General features: G+C 40.2%; 1 protein-coding gene and 1 long non-coding RNA gene across 5 annotated transcripts in view; both read left to right on the forward strand.

Annotated features, from left to right (window-relative positions):
• Positions 1-3841, forward strand: part of LOC101416418 (coiled-coil domain-containing protein 170-like) — a 60560-nt gene extending 56719 nt beyond the window's left edge. For all 3 annotated transcript variants that reach the window (XM_004477343.2, XM_058294932.1, XM_058294931.1), the window contains one exon: positions 3572-3841. In XM_004477343.2, the coding sequence (XP_004477400.2) occupies positions 3572-3724 (153 nt within the window). In that variant the 3' untranslated portion in view covers positions 3725-3841. The remainder of the gene's footprint in view (positions 1-3571) is intronic.
• Positions 3842-7198: 3357 nt separating this feature from the next.
• Positions 7199-11168, forward strand: LOC101414390 (uncharacterized). 2 transcript variants are annotated; one of them, XR_011648329.1, is made up of 3 exons: positions 7199-7978; positions 8725-8759; positions 10915-11168. It is a non-coding gene; the product is annotated as an uncharacterized lncRNA (long non-coding RNA). The 2 variants fall into 2 exon arrangements; XR_188923.4 differs by having other exon boundaries at positions 7200-7978; positions 8653-8759.
• The last annotated feature ends 12137 nt before the right edge of the window (positions 11169-23305 follow it).

Consider the following 23305-nt stretch of genomic DNA (forward strand, 5'->3'; position numbering starts at 1 on the left):
TCTTTATTGTCCATTTATTTTCTGAATTATTACATTTCTGATTGTAAAGAGAGGAGTTTGTCATCCCCCCGCCATGTCTACATTCCTTGTTTAATTGATATTTATTCATGTCAGTGTGTATTGTCAAACACATTTCCTGTGCTTCATGGCTGTTTTATATGGGGGCTATATTCCTCACCTGAACAGTTAGAATATACTGTCCTCTATTTTAAAAAATATATATATATATTATTAGAGAAGTTGTGAGCTTACAAACCATCATGCATAATGTGCAGAATTCCCATACATCACCCCTCCACCAACACCTTAAATTGTGGTGGAATATTTGTTACAGATTATGAAAGAATATCTTCAGGCTATTACCACTAACTATGGTCCATAGCTTACACTTGGTATATTTTTTCCATACAAACCTATTATTAAATTAGTATTGTACATTTATTATAGTTCATAAGAGAGCACTCTCATGTTTGTACTGTTAGCCACAGTCCATCATCCATCACGTGGTGCACTGTGTTTTACAGTCCCATGCCTGTACGAGCTATCCAAAGTGTACACGGAGTGGCTCTCACTTTCATCAGAGTTGTGCAGTCATTGCCTCAGTAAATTTTTGAACATTTTTCTTAGTCCAATAGAAAAAGTTCCATATCCCCCTATTATTGACCCTTAGCTTTGATATACTACCTTCTTTAACATTGATGCAAGAATATTACAATATTGGTCTTAACTATAGCCATGAGTTACAATAATTATATTTTTCCCATGCATCACTATATTCTTTTTTTTTTTTTTTTTTTTTTTTAATTTTTTTATTTTTTATTGACTAGCATCACTATATTCTTACCACCTTGTAATAGTGACGTACATTTGCTCTGGTTCATAGAACATTCTTGTATGTCTCATCCACCTCTGAGTTCACTGTTATTCGGCCCTTAGATTATTCTCTAGCTTTCTTTCAATTGACATTTACATCCCTAGACTAGCCCTTTCAGCCATAATCACATTTATAAATCAGCTGTGTTAGTTCTATAATAATGTGTTACTCTCAGCTCTATTCATTTCCAAACTTTTACAATTAACCTTAATAATAGTTCTACAGACATTAAACATCATCTCCTATTCTCAACCCACCTTCTATTTGCTAGTAACCTATACTCTAGAGTTTACTTCCGTGAGTTTACCTATGGTATTTAATTCATATTAGTGAGACCATACAATATTTGTCCTTTTGTGTCTGGCTTATTTCACTCAGCATAATGTCCTCAAGTTTCATCCATGTTGTCATTGTGTCCCACTGTATCCCAATTTTATTTCTTCTTACAGCAGCATAGTATTCTATCATATATGTATACAACATTTTGTTTACCCATTCATCAGTTGATGGAGATTGTATTTCCATCTTTTGGCAATTGTGAATAATGCTGCTATGAACACTTGTGTGCAAATGTCTGTTCGTATCACTCTTTTCGGTTCTTCTGGATATATTCCTAGTAGAGGGATTGCTAGGTCATACAATAGTTCTATATTTAGCCTCCTGAGGAACTGCAAAACTGTCTTCCACAGAGGCTGTACCATTCTACATTCCTACCAACAGGGAAGGAATATTCCTATTTCTCCACATCCTCTCCAGCACTTGTTGTGTGTGTGTGTGTGTGTGTTTTAATAGTGGCATTTCTGTGTGGTGTGAGATGATATCTCATTGTGGTTTTGATTTGTATTTCTCTAATAGCTAGTGATATTGAACATTTTTTTCATGCGATTTTTCACCGTTTGTGGTTTTGATTTGTATTTCTCTAATAGCTAGTGATATTGAACATTTTTTTCATGCGAATTTTCACCGTTTGTATTTCCTCTTTGGAGAAATGTCTATTTAAGTCTTTTGCCCTTTTTAAAATTGGATTGCTTACTCTTTTTTTTTTTTCCTGTTTGGTTGTGTCATTGTCTTTTTGGTGTGTTGCTTCCCTGCAGGGGGCCTGTGCCTCACTGCACAGGTCTGCGATACCTTTTTTCTTTTCTTTTTTCTTTTTTAACCAGGAGGTCCCAGGAGGTCCCAGGAGGTACTCCAAATGGTAGATACGAGTTCGATTGCTTGAGCCACAGCTGCTTTCCTGCTTGCTCTTTTATTGTTAAGTTGTATGATCTCTTTATATAGCATGGAAATCAAAATCTTATTAGATACATGGTTTCCAAATATTTTCTCTCATTGCATGGGTTACTGCCCTCTTTTTTTCCTAAGGTAATTTTGTATGGCTATTGCTTGCCATTTCTCTAATCATTTTGAAATCTTTTGAATTGTCCTGGTCTTACAATTAATTTCAAATGTTTCTATTCAGCGCAGTTGTGGGGGAGGGGTTGCTTACTAGGTTTAACTCTCAATATCATCCTCTTCTGTTGGCACAGCAAAGTGCAGTTTCTACCGTTCACTAGAGCAAGCCTTTTATTTTGGGGTTGAGGTTTATGTGATGCCTGATTCTAAGATACTCTCTAGTTAGTATATAAGTCCCTTAATTTCCACTGTTCGCTTTTTCTTTTCCTTTACCACCAAATCTCCAAGGAAGACCTTCCCCTTCCAAGTACCTCCCTCCCCTGACAGAAACCTTGCCTTCTGAAACTGACATTTCTGGTCCCACATGCTTCCAAATCCATTCCTTTTCCTTTTCTAGTCGTCAGTGTTCCTAGCCACCAATTCTCAGACTTTCTCCATTTATGGATTTCCCATTTCTGGAGGGTAAGGTTATCTTGTTCTACCTCAGTGGAAACCAGCTGTACCTTCCAGTGTGCACCCTTTTTTCTAAAAAGGAACAATTTCCATTTTATTATTATTTTTTACCAGAGACTAGTTTTTCTTTTGTCTTTAATGACTCAGCTCCTTTCATGGGCTTTGGTGGAGGCTCTAGGGAAACACTATATTGGGGTTTGGATGTTTGGACCTTCTGTACTTCATGGGAATGGTCCCAGGCTGTCTTGCTGTGAATGGCACAACTCACACAGTAATGTGTTTCAAATCTAACTTGGGAAGACATGGACATTGAAGACACTTTGGAAATATCCCTGACAGCTGCAGCCTCTACTGTATTTCAAATGATGAACTTCTTAATGACCTTCTTCTTGGGCATGCAGCAGGTATAGTTTGTGCAGCAAATAGGTTGCTAGTGGCCATGGCCCTTTTTGGCACAGCTGTTGATCATTCTTTCCTTTGTCACCTTGGAAGTGAGCACCTGAGAAAGCCACTATGGCTTTTGGAGGACGGGTGGAGAGATATGTATTTAGGGGACTGCTAATAGCATACAAATCAGAAGTCAGAAAAGTAATTATGGATGAACAATAGCAACAAAATTAGGCTTAGTTCATAAAAGTAGGAAAAAAATCTTAAAATGCAAAGGGAATTTTAAATAAAGCTTTCTTTATTCTAAGTAAAAATAGAAGAGACCATTATTCTCCTAGGAGCTTGAAAATATTGTTTGTATATAGAATGTGCTACATTTCATAAAGAAATGTTTAATAAGACTAACTTTCTCAAATCTATTTCATTGTTATGCTATGTCTTGGTGTGTGTGGTGTGTTCTTGTAGCTTGTTGACTTTCGAGAAACCATTACGAAGATGTTGGGATTTAACATGAAAACTGCAGACCATGAAGTCATCAATCAACTAAAGCTTATTATACAAGCTTATGAAGAAGCTAGCAAATCAAAGTTTCCTTCTGATTGTGAGACTGGTCAGTAAAACAAATAAAGAAGTTCTGCATTTTTATTCAGCCAACAAGAACTCAGCAGATATGGACATTTACTCCAGCATCTTGAAGTGGCTACAATAGTAATAAAGTGCATTGGAAAACTTCCACTTGAATCTCTTCTCTCCTATAATGTTTGGCATTTCACTTTTCTTTGTCATATTTTTTTCTATAATTTTATTTATGGTTTAGTCTACATTGTTACCTCTAATATATAATACATATCCATATTTAATTATTTTAAGCAGGATATTAGAACTTATGTTCTTAGTTGGAATATTACATCCATTGTTAAACTTTTCTAGAATGAACAGTTTATTGGGTATGCAATCCCTCTTAGAAATCCATGTAAAAGTACCTTCTAGCTTCTGCAACTAGCTTATCTGTTTAATTGAGTTTGTGGAAATCAGACATGAAATGTTGAGGAGTGGAAAAGCCATTGAGAATTCTCGTAAATGTACTATATACTGTATTGTTTTTAAATTAATTAGTGTTTACTACATCTACCACTGTTTTCCTAATGGAAGGCTGATCTCTTGGTTAATGAAATAATTAAAAAATAGTATATTTTCTAATTTATTTCATATAAAATAGAAAACAGCTCTCTTTCTATTTTTTTCTATTAAAATAGAAAGCTATTCACTTTAAAAATTTACCCAAGATGTCTTCTGTCGGAACAGATCAGGCTTGTGGGGACACAGTGCCAGCTGTGGTCATTTAAAATGTCTCCTGTTGTGCCTAGTTTTTCAGGGGTTCTCAGGGAAGGGGTCAGGTTACATTGGTCCTTACAGAAGTAAGGACACAATGAGAGTTACCTTTTAAATGGTCACAGTCATGGTTCCTAAACCGTGTGCTGAGGTACCCAGGTGTACTGTCATGATCTCATAGGCATGCCATGGAATATTTCTAGTTTTAGAGGGAAACACAATGATACTTGTCATCTGTTAGGAAAGTGCATGAACTACTAGCTCCAGGTAGTTTACAGTTTCAGGGTTAGATTGTTCTTTATTCCTTCTGATGGCATCTCTTTGTGATAGAAATTACTGAGTGTTCCTTAGGATATGTAAATTTGTCACCAAGATGCCCAGTAGTTCAATACCAAGGAAGTTGAACTGCAAATGTAGGGAATGAAGGGACACTTTCCCCAGACTCCAGATCCCTGCTGCAAGTGAAAGAAGCTCACTTACCTTTCCTCTTAAAAAGTGTCCTTGGACTGGCAAAAAAGGACCCTGCCAGAGTCCCCACCTGCAGCCTAACCTGTTTAAGTTCTAAGAACCACTTTCTTATTCAGAATTCTCCCAGGGCCACAGCCCAAGGGCCAGCTTTTACCTGCTGCAGCCTCAGTACACAGGAGCTAGGCGGACAGGGCTAACTCCATGAGCCTGGCAGGCTGTCTGCCTTCCAGGGCTTCCCCTCTGAGGAACTGCAAGCATGTATACCAGCTCCTGGAGTCAAGCTCTACCATTAAGGTCAAGGTGCCAGGGTGCAGCAGTTTCTGAAAGAACTACCTCATGAAGACATTAAAAAATTAAAAGTCTTTAAGAACAAAGGGGAGAGTGGGTGTAGCTCAGTGGTTGAGCACCTGCTTCTCAACTTTCTGGGTTCATTCCCAGATGCCTCCAATCTTGTTCCTTTTGGGGTGATGAAAATGTTTTGGAACTATATAGACGTGGTGATTGCACAATATTATGATGGTACTATTTGCCACTGGACTGTTCACTTTAAAATGGTTAATTTCATGTGAATTTTAAAAATTATTTTGGTAACATATATACAACATAAAAATTTCCCATTTTAACCACTTTCAAGCATTGTGCTACAATCACCACCATCCATTACCCCAAACATAAACTCTGCATCGATTAAACATTAAATCCTCATTCCTTTTTTTTTTTAAAGATTTATTTCTCTCCCCTCCCTCCCTCCCCCCCTCGTTGTGTCTGTTTTTGGGTCTATTTGCTGTGTCTTGTTTCTTTGTCCGCTCCTGCAGTTGTCAGCGGCACAGGAATCTGTGTCTCTTTTTTTTTTGAGTCATCTTGTTGTGTCAGCTCTCGGTGTGTTCCGCACCATTCCTGGGCAGGCTGCACTTTCTTTCACGCTGGGCGGCTCTCCTTATGGGGTGCACTCCTTGCGTGTGGGGCTCCCCTACGCGGGACACCCTTGTGTGCATCAGCACTTGCGCATGGGCCAGCTCCACACCGGTCAGGGAGGCCTGGGGTTTGAACCACGGACCTTCCATGTGGTAGACGGACGCCCTAACCACTGGGCCAAGTCCCTTTCCCTCATTCCCCCTTTTCAGTTATCAGTATTTTTACCACTTCCTCCCTCCCCCACCCGCCTTTTGTTTCAGGTACAGGAGCAGGGATTGAACCCCAGACCTCGTAAGTGGGAAGCCAGTGCTCAACCACTGAGCCACATTGGCTCCCCTGACCCATTCCCCTTTTTAATTTGCATTTCCCTGACTAATGATGGTGAGCATCTTTTCGTGTGCTTATTGGCCCTATGTATAACATATTTGGAGAAATGTCTATTCAAGTATTTTGCCCACTTTTAAATTGGATTGTTTGTCTTTTTCATTGTTGGTGAGTTGTGTTTTTATCGTGAATTTCATCTAAAATAAATAGAGGAAGAGTGTTGTCCTGGACTTCTGAGTTCCAACAATGGTGGTCCATGCAGCCCCAACACCCTGGCAGAAATATTTACGGGCCCGATAAAGGAGTTTGTTGCCCCTTCTGGGACAGGAGCCAGCAGGCACACCACGAGGCAGTCCACCGGCAAACACTAATCTTGCCCGGGTCTCCTTGAGTGCACAGTACATGTCGTCAGGTGTAATAGACTTAAGATTTCTACCTTTCCCTCCCCACCCATTCAGCTCCGCTCTTCCCCTGCAAAGGTCCCCTTCCACAGAAAAGGAACATTTGGGGCCTGCACACCCTACTGGGAGCCCTCGCCTGCGACCCAAGACACTCTAGCGGCACGGAAGCTGCTGACACGGAGACCACTTTCACCTTCAGAATTCCCATTCTGGACTTCGCCAGAGAACGCAGCCAAAACTGCAGATGCTATTCCCTCCCCTGCCTCCAGGGACAGTCCAACTCTAGGGCGTAGCCTCCGCCCAGCAAGTTCGTCCTACTGCGACTGCGCACAGCCAGGCTGGGCTAGCCGTACACACCGGTGCCTAATAGAGAGGGTTGACGCTGTGGGCGGGAGAAGGCGAAGGAAACGTGAAGGAAGTCGGAGGTAATTGGCTGGCGGGTGTAATTGGCTAGTGAGAAGAGCCATTCCAGTTAGGGTTTTTGGGTCGGCAGCGAATCCTCCTCTAAAGAATGAGTCTGGGTAGACGCCAGGTGCGGGGGCGATCCCAGCCAATCAGGGAGCAGAGCGGGGGGGGCGGAGCTGGGGCGGGAGGTCTCGCGGGGGAAGTTAGGGGCGGATCCCGGCAAGAGGGTGGGAAGGAACTGTGACAGCTGTCCGGGGCGAGTTCCGGCCAAATTCCCCCGCGGAGCTTGGTGAAGGCGCTCACTGAGCTCTAGATGCCAAGTGTGGAGCGTGAGGGACAGCTTCGGGCTCAGCTTTCTCACACACCGGCGCAGTCACCTTGAGTCGGGGCTCCCCACGCCGGTTCTAATTCGGAGTGTTTGGGACGATATGCCCATAATTGCATTTAAAATCCCCTCTGGAGAATCTGATTCTCGATCAAGGCTGAAGGCTACTGTTTTACACCCTTTTGAGCTGGGAGGAATGTTAAAAGCTGGAGCTTTGTAATCTGTCAGATCCTTTACAGATTGGGGGTTGGAGAACAGACCCGGGCCTTACCAAATAGATGCCAGTTGACCCAAGTTTTGGAGGCACCCGATGCGTTGGCTGTTACCCAGTAAGGGCGGGCACTCCGTTTCCGTACGCGCCCACTTGAAGAAGAAACTGGATTGGGCATTTGCTTGGGAACCATGACAGGAGGACAGAGGCAGCCCGGATACTTGTGAGGACTGGTAAAGCAGGGTGCTGAGGCGGAAAACAGCTTTCTCTGCTCAAGGGATAATTCTTTCAGTAGAACCTGGCTGGATTCTTAAAGTGCTCAGCTGTTTCCAAACAGTCATCCCAATAGAGTTCTGAAGATAAGTTCTGGTCACTTTGGACTTGGATGCTGACAAAAATCTGGGTTTCTTTCAGAAACTCTTTCTTTGTATGACCTATTTTAGCTAATGGAAGAGCTCCTCTATTAAATTTGGTTCATTTTTGGGCTTTTGGTAGGTGGCTTTTACCTTATTCCTAAATCTCAGGTTATCTTAGAGCCCTGTATATGGAATTAGAGAATCTCACTTTTTATTAATAGTTCTATTGAAGTATAATTTTTTAAAGATTTAATTTTTATTTATTTTTCTCCCTTTCCCCCATCCCCCAGTTGTCTGCTGTGTCCATTTGCTGTGTGTTCTTCTGTGACCGCATCTATCCTTATCAGTGGCACTGGGAATCTGTGTTTCTTTTGGTTGCATCATCTTGCTGCGTCAGCTCTCCGTGTGTGCAGCGCCATTTTTGGGCAGGCTGCACCTTCTTTCACACTGGGCGGCTCTTCTTACGGGGCACACTCCTTGCGCGTGGGGCTCCCCTAAGTGGGGGACACCCCTGCATGGCAGGGCACTCTTATCAGCACTGCGCATTGGCCAGCTCCACACGGGTCAAGGAGGCCTGGGGTTTGAACCGCGGACCTCCCATGTGGTAGGCGAATGCCCTATCCATTGGGCCAAGTTCACTTTCCTGAAATATAATTTATATACCATGAATCCCCCCTTTTAAGTGTATAATTCAATGATTTTTTAGAATATTGAGAGTTGTGCAACCAGCACCATAATTAGAATCTTTGGTCATTTTCTTTTTCTGGTAATTGCCATTAGTTGATCATTCTCAATATTTGTATAAGTAGGCTCATTAGAGGCATAACTTAACCTAAAGGGCTTCTGAAGATGTACACTTAAATTGCGTGATACCCACACAGGAGAAATGAAGGGGAGATTGAAGCAGATATTCCTGGTAAGTTGCAGGTAGTTAAACTTTCCTGACTTGTAATACCAAAAAGATATTGAGTATTTCAACTGTCTTGTTTGCTGGGGAAGTGGCAAAAACCCCACTTGATTGATTGGGAAATAGACTTTGAAGGACAACTTGCTTAAATGTGTTAGCTGCGCTTGGGCTAGGCCCCAAACCTGGGTGTTTCATCTCTAAATTAATATATTACCTTTGCCACCTCGACAGCCTAATTTTCAACTATGGTATCTATGAATGACCTGTACAATTCATTCATTCGTAGAGCTAATAATTATTGAGTGGCCACTGTGTGTCAACAGCACAACTATAGCTATTACAGGTAATCAAAGTGAACCAACAAAGTTCCTGCCCTCCGCTAATATCCTGGTGGTAGAGAAATTATCAAGTACAGAAATATATACTATAATTTTAGACATTGATACATGCTATTTTTTAAAAATAGCCCCTCTAAAAGGATAGGAAGTGGTGATAGGAGAGGGACAAGTGCTGTTTTAGAAGTGTGGTAAGAGAGGCTTCTCTAGGGTAACACTATGGAAGGGTAACATTTTGGCGGTAGGATTGTGAATTCAGTTTTAGATGTTTTTAGATGCCTGTTAGACATCCAAGTGGATATATCTCATCCATGAGACTGGATGAGGTCCTGCCAAAGGGAATGGGTGTAGCTAGAGAAGAAGATAAAAGTCTGATCCCTAGGACACTTGAATGTTTAGAATTCAAGTTGATGAGAAACAAGGAGGGTAGGTTGAAAAGGAAAGTCCAGTGAGGCTTTGAGGAAAACCAGGAGAGCTTGCTGCCTTAGAAGACAAGTGAAGAAAATGTTTCATTGAAGAAGGGGTAATTCATGTCAAGTGTTGCAAATTGGTCAAGTAAAATAAAGACCGATAATGGTCCATTTCTAAGGGAATAGAAACGTTTATTCAAACTCACAATACAGAAAGAAAGTGTTTCCTCCTTTTTACAGGAGTGTAAATTTTTAAAATCTTTTTGAAGAGCAGTTTGTTATGTAAAATTTAAGCCTATGCTTCCTTTGACCAGCACCTGTGGGAGTTTATCCTACAGAAATATTTATGTATGTACACAGCATGTATGTGTAAGAGTGTTTATCACTGCATTGTTTACAATTGTAAAAATTAATACAAATCCCCATCAAGATGATGCAGCTGTTAAAGGAAAGGTAAATATAGAAGTAGAGATAGGAAAGAGACCTTTGTTAAATGATGAAGCAGGTTATCTAATAGAATGTATGGTATCCCATTTATGTTAATGTTAATATATCCATAGAAAGCCTTTTCTCATCATACTATCAAAAGTTGTTCCCTTCTTTACCTTCCTTGGTCACTCTTACTGAACCCTATTTTATCCATACCACATCACTTTTTAAAGGTATTTTATTAATTTTTGTTAGTACTTGTTTACTATCTGTGCTATAACAGTAGGAGACAAGCTGTATAAGAGTTTTGCCTCTCATTCATCCTTATATACCCAGGGCTAGGGAATATAATTTTAAAATTCATTATCGTAGGGAAAATAAATAGTATTCCTGTGATACTTTAAAAAATAAATCCACAAGTTATTTATTTATTTTTAAAGATTTAAAGATTTATTTATTTATTTAACCCCCCACCCCCACCCCCCGGTTGTCTGTTCTCTGTGTCTGTTTGCTGCGTCTTGTTTCTTTGTCCGCTTCTGTGGTTGTCAGCGGCACAGGAAGTGTGGGCGGCGCCATTCCTGGGCAGGCTGCACTTTCTTTCACACTGGGCGGCTCTCCTTATGGGGCGCACTCCTTGTGTGTGGGGCTCCCTTATGCGGGGGACACCCCTGCATGGCACAGCACTCCTTGTGCGCATCAGCACTGCGCATGGGCCAGCTCCACACAGGTCAAGGAGGTCCGGGGTTTGAGCTGTGGACCTCCCATGTGGTAGACGGACGCCCTAACCGCTGGGCCAAGTCCGTTTCCCCACAAGTTCTTTAATACTTTCCCTTCAAAAGGTATAACTTAGTTGTCTTCCTCTTGCATATGGGCTGGATTTAGTGACTCATTTTGAACAAGTAGAATATAGCTGAAATGAATGGGTTGTAAAAGCCATCATTACTTCCTTCTTGCTCTCTCTCTTGGATCCCTCACTCTGGGGTCAACCAGCTGCCAAGTGAGGAGGACACATCTAGAAGTACTATGCCCAACAGCCAGGAAGGAACTGAGGCCTCCCGCAAAACACCACTTGTGTGAGCTATCTTTGAAGCAGATCTTTCAGCCTCGGTGAAGCCTTCAGATGTCTGCATCCCTGGCCAACAACTTTGACTGCAACCTCGTGAGAGACCCTGGGCCAGACCCCTCAACTAAGACACTCTTGAATTCCTGTTAAATAATAAATGTTTGTTGTTTTAAGCCTGTAAGTTTTGGGGGTAATTTCTTAAGCAGCAATAAATAACAGATACAGTTCTTCACAAATATTACATTCTGTAGGTTTAGTTGATAACTTTGACCCTCATTCCTGAAAAAAATCACTTAATTTCTCTCTGCCTGAATTTTATCGCACATAAAATAGCTGAACAGATGCTCTCAATCCTATCCTCACATTATAATTATGTGGGCAGCTTTTAAAAAATATGCCTAGGGGAGCAACTGTAGCTCAAGTGGTTGAGCACCTGCTTCCCATGTGCAACGTCCTGTATTCAATCGCCGGTACCTCCTAAAAAAATGCCTACGCTCCCCCCTAGATCAATTAAGATCAGTCAGTTCTCAGGGTGGGGTCTGGGAAGCTGTGTGTGTGTGTGTGTGTGTTTAAGTTATCTTTGAGATTCTAACATGCAGAACAGGTTGAGAACAACTAGATGATTTCTTCCTGTTGATTCTGTTATTGCTAATATATAATTGGGACATACTTTCCCTGCTGTAAAAGGATTTCCTGGAGTTAGAATCCCAAATTTTCAGATAATAATCTTTTGTTTAGGAATAGACAATGGAATTCTCATTTCTGTTTCTTTCCTGAAGGGGTAAGTATGTGCTGAAGAGCCAAAATTTGACGTGTCCTAAGAATTTCACATAAAAATGACCCAAAAAATGATTTTCACATTTGCTAGAGTAATTTTTACTTTTCGTGGGATCATTTTCTTAATGCTGTCATAGTGCTTGACAAAACCCACTTTTTTTCCCCTTCTCCTCCCTTCCCCAGCTGTCTGCTCTCTGTGCCTATTCGCTGTGTTCTTCTGTGTCCACTTCTATTCTTGTCAGCAGCATGGGAATCTGTGTCTCTTTTTGTCGTGTCATCTTGCTGTATCAGCTCTCTGTGTGTGTGGCGCCACTCCTGGGCAGGCTGGACTTCCTTTCACGCTGGGCGGCTCTCCTTACGAGGCGTACTCCTTGCGCGTGGGGCTCCCCTATGCGGGGGACACTCCTGCATGGCACGGCACCTCTTGCGTGCATCAGCACTGCGCATGGGCCAGCTCCACATGGGTCGAGGAGCTCCTGGGTTTGAACTGCAGACCTCCTGTGTGGTAGGCAGATGCCCTATCCATTGGGCCAAATCCACTTCCCATTAATGTTGGAGTTTTGATGTTGGAGTTTGATGCTGAAGCTGGAACCCCAGGGAGAAAGACAGAGCTGTTTGCCTGATAGTCTACAGCTGACCTTGTGGGGAAAACAGGCGCTGAGCCTAGAGGAATCCAGGAAGCCTGAACCCTCAGAGACATCAGCAGCTATCTTGCTCTAACACGTGAAAATAGATTTTGGTGAGGGAAGTAACATGCTTTATGGCCTGGTATCTGTAAGCTCCTACCCCAAATACTTTGTAAAAACCAACCAATTTCTGGTATTTTGCATCAGTACCCCTTTAGCTGACTAATACACTATCTATAAGAGTTAGGAGGAGAGAGAGAGATTATCCTCACTTTGCCAGACTCAAGGAAAACATCTTGGTGGAAGTGGTACTTGAACTGATACTGGAGGACTTACAAGTAAATGATCAAGCCTCTGGGAATATATTTTGGCCCACCATAACTTGATGTTTCTTAGAGGCAATAGGAATAAAACTCATTAAATTGTAGGAAGCGGATGTGGCTCAACAAATAGAGCATCTGCCTACCTTATAGGAGGTCCAGGAGTTTGGTACCCACGGCCTCCTGGCTCCTGTGGTGAGCTGGCCAACGCGCAGTGCTGCTGCGTGCAAGGAGTGCCAGTCCACAAAGGGATGCCTCCACATACAGGTGCCCCTGCGCAAGGAGAGCTGCCCCATGCGAAACTGCAGCCTGCCCAGGAGTGGTGCCACACATGGAGAACTGATGCAATGTAAAGAGACACAGATCCCCAGTGCTGCCTGATGAGAATACAAGCCGACACAGAACAACACACAGCAAATGGACACAGAGAGCAGACAACAACGGGGTGAGGGTTAAATCTAAAAAGCAAAACAAAACAACTCATTAAGTTTTTAATAGAACACAAGATTCACAAAATGGCAAGGAAAGAAAAAAGTGAAAAAGATCTTTGTCCTGGTAATTTTTCAGTTTTAGCACTGAGAAGTTTCTTCTACATTTTCATCTGCCAAAACTTAAGTTCTTTGATTTTCTTCTTTGGTTTGTCAACGTCTTCCAGTGAGCAAACACACTTGTAGTTGGACAAGTTGGATTTCATGTTCATTGCAACACATGGGGGAGACCACATGCTATCACAAACCATGGGGCATCTCAGTAGGGTTATTGGAAGGGACTTATAGGATTGGGCTCATGTTAGATGATTTCGTGGAGAGTGTAAGCAAACAGATTTTCTCTGGGTCAAATTCTTTCAGAGAGCAAGGGAGAGTGCATGAATAATTTTTATCAAGAAGGGAAGACCAGAGTGAGGCTAAAGCTTTAGTTATTCAGGCAATAGTCACTTTTAGCCAGGTTAGGGAGATATTTGTTCATTTTTGTGATTTGAGCAATATTCATGCTTTTGTTAAAACATGATTACAGTAAACTTGATCCATTATGGTTACAGTATGGCCTGGCCCAATATTGGTTTTCTTTGAAAATTTTTATGTTCAACAAGAATCGCCAAGGCCTAGTAATTGCCAGGTTAGCTCCTAAAAATTTTAAGACCTAGCTGATAATGTCACAACAGCTCTCAGATGTCAGGAGCTGCTTTTCTCTTTTTAGGCACTTTTTTGGCCAAGGGGCAGGCGTGTCCTGCCCATCACAGGACAATAATCCATGATATCCAGAGTCTCACTACTGTCAAGACTTTGCTGATCAGAATCAGAAGGTGATCAAGAGTATTTAGTCTGTAGTTGAACTAGGGTCAACTTCTCTTTCTTTTTCTGTTGTACAATGAGATGTTGAATCATTTGACATGACAATGGCTGTACAGCAGTGTGGTGGTTTGAAGCTATAGGTGCCACAGAAAAACATGTTCTTAAATTTTATCCATTCCTGTGGGTGTGGGCCCTTTGCAAGTAGGACCTTTTAACAAGGCTACTTTAGTTAAGGTGTGACCCACCTCATTTAGAATGAGTCTTAATACTACTATTGGAGTCCTTTATAAGACAATAAAATTCAGACAGAGAGAGAAAACCATGTAGGCAAGAAGCTGAAAGCAATAAAACATGGAAGAGAAGGGAGAGACCAGCAGATGCCACCATGTTCCTTGTCATGTGGCAGAGGAGCCAATGATTACTGGCAGCTGGTCTTTGGGAAGAAGCTAATAAAGTCCCATTGCTTAAGACTTATTCCATGATATCTGCTTTCAGCAGCCTAGGAAACTAAAACAATTAGCTTTAAGACTTAGAACCAGATACATGGGCCAACACAAAGAGGTAATTATCAGAAGCAAAATTATAGTTCTATTAACTTCTTAAAGTCAGGTGTCTAGACAATAAAATCCAGGCAATGAATACAGCTGGGTCTGTTTTGGAGACCCAGGTGGCTTTTACTTTTATTAGAGTCACAGACTGTTCTGCTTGTCCTAGAGTATTTATATAGGTGCAACAAAAAGTATTTGCTATGGCACAGACTTCCCCTTGGCTAGCCAAGAAGAAATCAAGGGCTATGTGATTGTGACAATTCTGGCAAATGAATTTAAACTAGTATATTGGGTTTTCAGAGTGTAAGTAGTGTAAATTATGACTTCTCTTTAAGTAGACATATTTCAGAACATCTTTTAGTTGTATTATTCCCATTTTGGGAATTGCAATTCACAGAATACACTCTAGGGGGTTGTGTGTCAATTACCCCTCCTGGGAGTTTCTTGAATATCCTGTTTTGCCTTAAAAATATCTGATATCCTTTTCAAGGAAATATGATCCACTCAATTGATGGTAGTTTCAAATATCTGAAAGTCTCAATTTCCTCAACTATAAAGAAATAGTGCCCTAATATGAGACAGACTGTATTTGGAATATGAGTATCATGCATCACAAAAGAAATGAGTCAAATTTGTGTCCCTCGAGTGGGCACTTTTTTCAGTGTAACATCATATGTATAATTATGTATGTATGTACATGTATAGCTATTGGCAGGCTGCTTCAATCTGTTATAATCTTAACAGTGTTCTGATGCTCTCTTTAGAAACTAGGTACATCTTGTCTCCAAGCAGCATATGTTCAACCGTCAGCTCCCTCTGAGGTTGGCTAAGTACGAGGGACCACTGTGGATACTCCTTGAAGACATTGCTGTTGGCGCTGGACAGACCTCAGTAACTCTGCCTGACTGCCGTGGGCAAACTCCCCTTGGAAGCACCTTGAGTCACCATTTCTAGGCCTATTTCATGCTCCTTGTGTATCTAGCTTGTTGGACCCTCAATTTTTAAACCACTCAGATCCAGCAAAGGGCCCTATGAGGCTATGCTAACAGAAGTCAAACACTATCATCTCACACATCTTGGAAAAGTAGCCCAGTGGTGAATCACATACCCTGGCCTTTATTATTTTCCCCACTCTTAGAAGGCAGTGGTGAAACAGTCTCCCACATGGCTAAGTTCTAGAGGGAAGGGAAAGGCCAGTTCTGTTTGCACATTTGTCTGTTAACGCCTTTACCATTTCTTTGGCTGTAAAAGATGCAAGAGATGACATCAAATGATCTCTCATTTTTTATTCTTGACTCTAGAACAAGAAACAGTCAAACATTTGAATCTAAAGAAAACTTCAGAATGAATTTTAGTTATTTTCACCTTTATGGTGATTCAGAAATTTCACAAAACAATAGAAAAATAGGAACTTTGAGTTAATTTGTTCCAACCCAGTCATTTTGCCGATTAGGTAACTAATTACTAGAGAGAGGTCACAGTAATTTAGTGGCAGAACCAAATAGTCTAATTCCTATTCTTTTTCTAGTGTACCATATTATCCTCTAGGTTTACAGCCTTGTTTATCAGGCCTGGACCCTAATAAGAGTCCTTCTGGAAATTGAATATCCTCTTTTATCAGAGGATGCCCCTTCCATTGATATTTTTTAAGTCTCTAGAAAGATCCACCGAGGCTTTAGTTTATATCTCCTAGGAGATTAAGTCTGAGCTGCAGGATGTGATTGGTGGTTAGGGGAGTGGATTATGTTCTCTCCCTGGTGGCTTTAAATGATTATTAGCTTAGTTTTTTGGCTAGGAAAGGAAATGTATTACATTAAAAAGTCAATGATACAATACAAAATGACAGTCTTTCTTTAGTACTTGATATCCTTTTAAGTAAATGAAATCTCACGCATCCCCTCAAAGTTTAAAAATAATTTTCCATTTTGTAGAGAATATAATAAAAATGTAAAGAAATATCTTTTAATATCAGTTTTAAAATTATCAAGTTTATATTAACAAATTATTAATGATAATCTTAATTTCAATTGTCCCCATTTAATTCCTAACTTTGATTAGAATACAAAAAGATTTCAACAGGTTAAAATAACTAATGTTTTATTTTGAGATCAAGTTTTATTAAAAGATATATATATTAAACTATGATACAGCACATGAAATAGTTTTCGTCATCTTATATTTGGAGTTCTTATGTTAATTTAAAATTCAACTTGGTTATACTTTTGGTTTATAGTTTTTAAATTTAATTTCCAACAAATAGAAAAATACCCATTATCCACCATACAAATTTAATAAATGTTGACAGTTCTCCCTCAAATTTGTTTTACTTATTTTTTAAAAAATCCCCCCACCTCCCCAGTGGCTCCCCTGTCTGTCTGCTCATCTTTTCTTTAGGAGTCACCAAGAACGGAGCCACTTCCATTACCTGCTGGTTGAATTGTCTGCTGGTTGTGTCATCTGCTCATGGGGGCATCTGCTAGTCTTCTTTATGAGGCACTGGGAACCAAACCCTGGACCTGGAGACAGGCACCCAACTGCTTGAGCCACATTTGCTCCCTTCACTTACTTTTTTAAGAACCAAAACTTCACTGATAAGAGTTGAAGACATTTTTCTACCTTTGACCCCCCTCTCTTGGGATGAATGATATTTAGAATTTAACAACAGGTGGGAGGATCAGGAACTGATCAGAGTCTTTGCCACTCCTAGAGTCCTGGAGCCCATTGCCTTTGAGCATTAAATGCCTTGATTATTGGAGAGTAGGGGTTGTGGGGTTTCCCAAGTGAGAGTCTGGAGTTATGAGTGGTAAAGATATCAGGATTACTGCTATTTTTGGACCCATATTCAAGTACAGGCTGAACTTCCCAGCCTACCCTCCCTTCTTTTCAGAGATAGTGATGAATCTGGAGTAGGTGCATAGCCTTCATATTCCTGTGTTTAATGCGTACTGTGGTGGTTTGGAGCTATTTATTCCAGAAAAACCTGTTCTTAAACTTAATCCATTTCTTCGGGTGTGAACCCATTGAAGTAGGACCCTTTGATGAGGTTCCTTCAGTTAAGATGTGTCCCAGCTTAATCAGGATGGATCTTAATCCTATTACTAGAATCCTTTTCAAGCAGAATGAAATTCAGATAAATAGAAAGCCGAGGGAAGCAAGAAGCTGAAGGTCACCGGCACCTGGAAATTAAGGGAGATGCGGGGAGAGGCTGCCATGTGTGCATTGCTATGTGACAGAGAAGCCCAGGATAAAGGGTTACCAGCAGCCAGCCCCAGAACAAGTCTTTTGGAAGAAAGCAATGCCTTGATATGTACTTCTCGCTTCAAAACCATGACCCAATAAATTCTCATTGTCTAAGCCATCCCATTGCATGGTATTTGCTTTAGCAATGAGGAAAGACCATATATGTGAATGGTCGTAGAAATTTTTGTCTGTTTTAAAATGTAATACCCATATCTAGAAATAGTGTCAGTTTTTAAAATGGGTAGCATCTCCATCTTCCCCCTTTACAATAAAACTGCCTCTTTACAATAAAACTGCCTCTTGGATAATTCAGATTTGGATAATATTAAAATTTATCTCTAGGTATTATTTATAAAGAACACCTTTTAAAACCAAACTGTCAAAAACATTGCAGGAGGAAGCGGACTTGGCCCAATGGATAGAGCATCCGTCTACCACATGGGAGGTCCGCAGTTCAAACCCCGGGCCTCCTTGACCCGTGTGGAGCTGGCCCATGCGCAGTGCTGATGCGTGCAAGGAGTGCCATGCCACTCAGGGGTGTCCCCCGTGTAGGGGAGCCCCACGCACAAGGAGTGTGCCCCATAAGGAGATGCCCAGTGTGAAAGAAAGTGCAGCCTGCCCAAGAATGACACTGCACACACGGAGAGCTGACACAACAAGATGACACAACAAAAAGAAACACAGATTCCCGGTGCCGCTGATAAGGATGGAAGCGGTCACAGAAGAACACACAGTGAATAGACACAGAGAGCAGACAACTCGTGGGGGTTGGAGTGGAGAGAAATTAAAAAAAAAAAATGCATTGCAGGGACCTTGTTTAAAGAAATTATGAAAACTATTTTCAAGCCCATTAATTTCTAAAAGCCCCTATTTACATTCATATAACTCATAATATTTCTTATCTATTGGTCGAAATAGATCATCTATAGACTATACTAGGCCATACTTTGGTTTAATTTCTGACACAACAGGTATTTAAATAATGCCATTGTTTATTTTGGCATTTTCTTTTTTATCAGTTTATTTTTATAAGTAACAAGTTTATTATCTTTTTTAAAAAATACATAATCACACAAAAGGTATTTTCTGAATATAGTACAGATTAGTGACATTTTTTGCATGTTTTCTTGTATCCAAGTTATTTTTAAAAATTTAAATGATTTCAGCACCAACACCTGAGTTTCAGTATGAGTCATTTTTCCATTTTGGCATAACCTGCTATTTGACCCCACAGGAACACAATTATCTCAGTAAGCTACTTTTTTGTCTTTTTGGTCACCATTTATTCTTTTTGTTTGTTTGTTTTTATTTTTTACCATTTATTCTTATTATAACTATTTCTCTTTCTGGGAAATTCCTGAATAATTATTATGTATTTCTTCCTAAAAAATAGAGAAACTGCTACAAGGGAGAGATTTGGGAAAATCTAGATGTAGAGGAGGGAAGTATTACATATTCAAGTAGTAACTATGTGGTCTTAGTCTAGGCAATGTGATGTTGAGCTAATATTTGCATTGTGCTAGATGGGCTGCTGTGATAATAGAAATGAATTAAAACAACTTGTAAAAATAAGTTACTGATAGTAAGATCCAGTGTCCTAAATCAGAGTTGGCCTATTGGAATTTATGTCTCATATCTAAGAGAAATTTAATACGTTGTTCTAGAACTTTTTAGTTTGGTTTTCATAGAAACTATTGTTAGGGCACTATAGCTATGTTTATGTGGACAAGATATTTTTCTTTCCTTAGACTAGTAATAAGGAGAAGAGTTGAAACCTGATAGTTCTGGAGGTTAAATCGCAAAGTAGTTTTCAGCTAATATATATGTACGTATTTTTTTCTTTTGAAATAATTTCAATCTTACAGAAATGAGAACAATACAAAAAACAACTACTTACCCTTTACCCAGGCTGACTAATTTTTAATTTTTTACCATATTTGCTCTATAATTCTCTCTATATATGTATATTCACTGTATTTTCTTTTCTTCCTGAACAAGCTGAGAACTATTTGTAGATGTCATTACCCTTTCTTTAAAGATTTATTTTAATTTATTTCTCTCCCCTCCCCGCCAGTTGTCTCTTCTCTGTGTCCATTTTGCTGCGTGTTCTTCTTTGTCCGCTTCTGTTGTTGTCAGCGGCTTGGGAATCTGTGTTTCTTTTCGTTGCGTCATCTTGTTGTGTCAGCCCTCTGTGTGTGGTGCCATTCCTGGGCAGGCTGCACTTTCTTTCACTCTGGGTGGCTCTCCTTCCGGGGCACACTCCTCGCACGTGGGGCTCCCCTATGCAGGGGACACCCCTGTGTGGCAGGGCACTCCTTGCGCGCATCAGCGCTTTGCATGGACCAGCTGCCCATGGGTCAAGGAGCCCTGGGGTTTGAACCATGGACCTCCCATGTGGTAGACGGACACCCTAACCACTGGGCCAAGTCTGCTTCGCCCACCCTCACCCCCATTACCCTTTGCACATTAATGTTTCAGTGTGCATTTCCAAAGAAAAGGATATTCTCTTATATAACCATCACATAATCATCAAATTTAGGAAATTTAACATTGATACAATACTGTTATTTAATATATGGTCCTTATTCAAATTTTGTCAATTGTCCCATGGGACAGTTTGAAGCTGGATAGACCCCAGAAAATTATGTTCTTAAAGTTAATCCATTCCTGTGGGTTTAAACCTATTGTAAGAGAAAGTTTTGATTAAGTTACTCCAGTTAAAAGCCTTTTAATTAGGTTACTTCAATTAAGGTATGGCCCAGGGTGAGTCTTAATCTTCTTCCTGGAGTCCTTTATAAATGGGATGAATATATATAGAAAGAGACAGAGAGAAAGTCACAGAAGCCAGAAGCTGAAAGCAACAAAACCCAGAAAAGAAGGAGAGACCAGCAGACGCTGCCTTTAATTTGCCATGTGACAGAGGAATCCAGGATCACCGGCAATAGTTCTTCCGGGAAAAAGCATTGCCTAATGGTGCCTTGATTTGGATATTTTCATGGCCTCAGAGCTGTAAGATTGTAAGCTAATAAATCCCTACATAAAAGTTAACCCATTTCTGGTATATTGTTTTCAGCAGCTTAGCAAACTAAAACATCCCAATAATGCCCTTTTTGGCAACTTTCTCCCCAGCCCAGGAACTAATCTAGGTTTACACTTTGCATTAGTTTTCTTGTCTCTTTAGTCTTCTTTAATCTGGTCCTCTACAACAGCCTTTTTTGTCTTCCATGCCATTGCCAGTTTTGAAGAGTACAGCCAGTTGCTTTACAAATCATTAAATTTGTCTTATATTAAGTTCAGATTGTGCTGTTTTGGTAGAAATACCATATAAATGATATTCTTTTCCTTAATGCATCACATTGATGGCACATGATGTCAGTTTGTTCCACTATTGGTGATGTTGACTTTTATTACTCAGGTAAGGTGGTGTCAGCTAGGTTTCTCCACTGTAAAATTTTCAATTTTCCCTCTGTAATTAATAAGTGATCTGTGGGGGAGATATTTTTAGACCATGTAAATATCTTTTTCCTCTTCAAACTTTTATACATTGTTTTAGCAATTATTTGATGATCTTGCCTGGATCAATTATAATGAGATGATGGCAAAATGGTGACTTTATAACTCATTCATTCTACATTTATTACTTAGAATGCTACTCCATTAATTATCAATTAATTACTAATTATCAGCATGAATTCATAGATTCTAGCTTTATTCAATGGGTTATAATCCATTACTATCACTATTTTGATGCTGAAATTGCCTCAGCTTTGGTTAGAGGGCACCTCCTGAATAAATTATTTTGAAAATTATTTACAAAGTGAAATGGTATATTCCCCCCAAAATATAAGGAAGAAAAAATACCAATTCTACAGAAACTCTTCAAGTATATTTAAAAAGAAAGAATAATTCACACTTCTTTCTATGAGACCAGCACCAATCTGACATCAAACCCTAACAAAGACATTATAAAAATAGAAAACACCAGACCAATATCCCACAATATCCCTTATGTACATAGATGCAAAACCCTAAACAAAACTTTAGTAAACTGAATCAAACAATATGTAAAAGGAAAGATATATTATGACCAAGTGAAGTTTATCCCAGGAATGCAAAGTTTAATTAACAATTGAGAATCATTCAATGTAATTCATCATGTTAATGAACTAAAAATGAAAAACTGTATTATTTCATTAGATGCAAGGAAAGCATTTGACAAAATCCAGTATTCATTCCTGATAAAAACTCTCAACAAACTGGGAATATAATGTAACTTCCTCAACTTAAAAAAAGGATTTATGGAAAACTTACAACTAACATCATACTTAATGGTAAAAGACTAAATGCTTTTTTCCATAAGATCAGGAACAGCTCAGGCATATCTGTTCTCACCACTCTATTCAACACTATATTGTACTGGAGGTTGTAGCTAGTACAATCAGGCAAGGAAAAGGAATAATGGGCATCCAGATTAGAAAGGAGGAAGTAAAATTGTTTTTATTCACAGATGATATGACCGTCTATGTGGAAAATAAACATATGAAAAGATTCTCAACATCATTAGTCATTAGGGAAATGCAAATTAAAACTACAATGAGATACCATGTGTATACCTATAGAATGGGAAAAATTAAAAAGATAGCACACCAATGGCTAGCACAGATGTGCAGGAACTAGAACTTTCATTCACTGCTGGTGGGCCTGTCAATGGTACAATCACTTTGGAAAGTAGTATGGCAGTTTCTTAAAATGTTAAAGATATGGGAAGCAGTGTAGCAGTTTGATATACTTATGAATTCCAAAAATAGATATTGGATTATGTTTGTAAGTTGGTCTATATCTGGGTATGATTAAGTTATGACTAGGGCTTTGATTGGGCCATGTCAGTAGGGCTAGGGGCGGGGACTCAGATAAAAAGCATGGCAAAGGACAGAGTTGGAGTTTTGATGTTGGATCTTTGAGCTGGAGCCCAGGAAGTGAACACACAGGAGAAGAACACAGAGGAATAGAGACAGCCCCTTAGACATTGCAGAAGCCCTGGGAGAGAGACAGAGCTGTTTGCCTGATAATCTACAGCTGACCTTGTGGAGAGAGGCAAAGCCTAGAGAGCCTCATAGTCTACAGCTGACCTTGTGGAGAAAACAAGAGAAGCTGATCCTGGAGAGAAATGAACCCTGAGAACCCAGGAAGCCCTGAACCCTGACTGACATCGGCAGCCATCTTGCTCCAACATGTGGCAAAAGATTTTGGTGAAGAAAGTAATTTATGCTTTATGACCTGGTAACTAAGCTTCTACCCCAAATAAATACCCTTGATAAAAGCCAGCAGATTTCTGGTATTTTGCATCAGCACCCCTTTGGCTGACTAATACAAGTGAATATTACTCAAGCAGTTGGACACCTGCCTACCACACCAGAGGTCCCAGGTTCAGTTCCTGGTACCTCCTAAAGAAGACAAGCAAGACAGCTGATGCAACGGGCTGGTGCAGTGAGCTGACACAACAAGATGATGCAAT

Source organism: Dasypus novemcinctus, chromosome 3 (genome assembly GCF_030445035.2).
Source record: "Dasypus novemcinctus isolate mDasNov1 chromosome 3, mDasNov1.1.hap2, whole genome shotgun sequence".
In the NCBI taxonomy this organism is placed as follows: domain Eukaryota; kingdom Metazoa; phylum Chordata; class Mammalia; order Cingulata; family Dasypodidae; genus Dasypus; species Dasypus novemcinctus.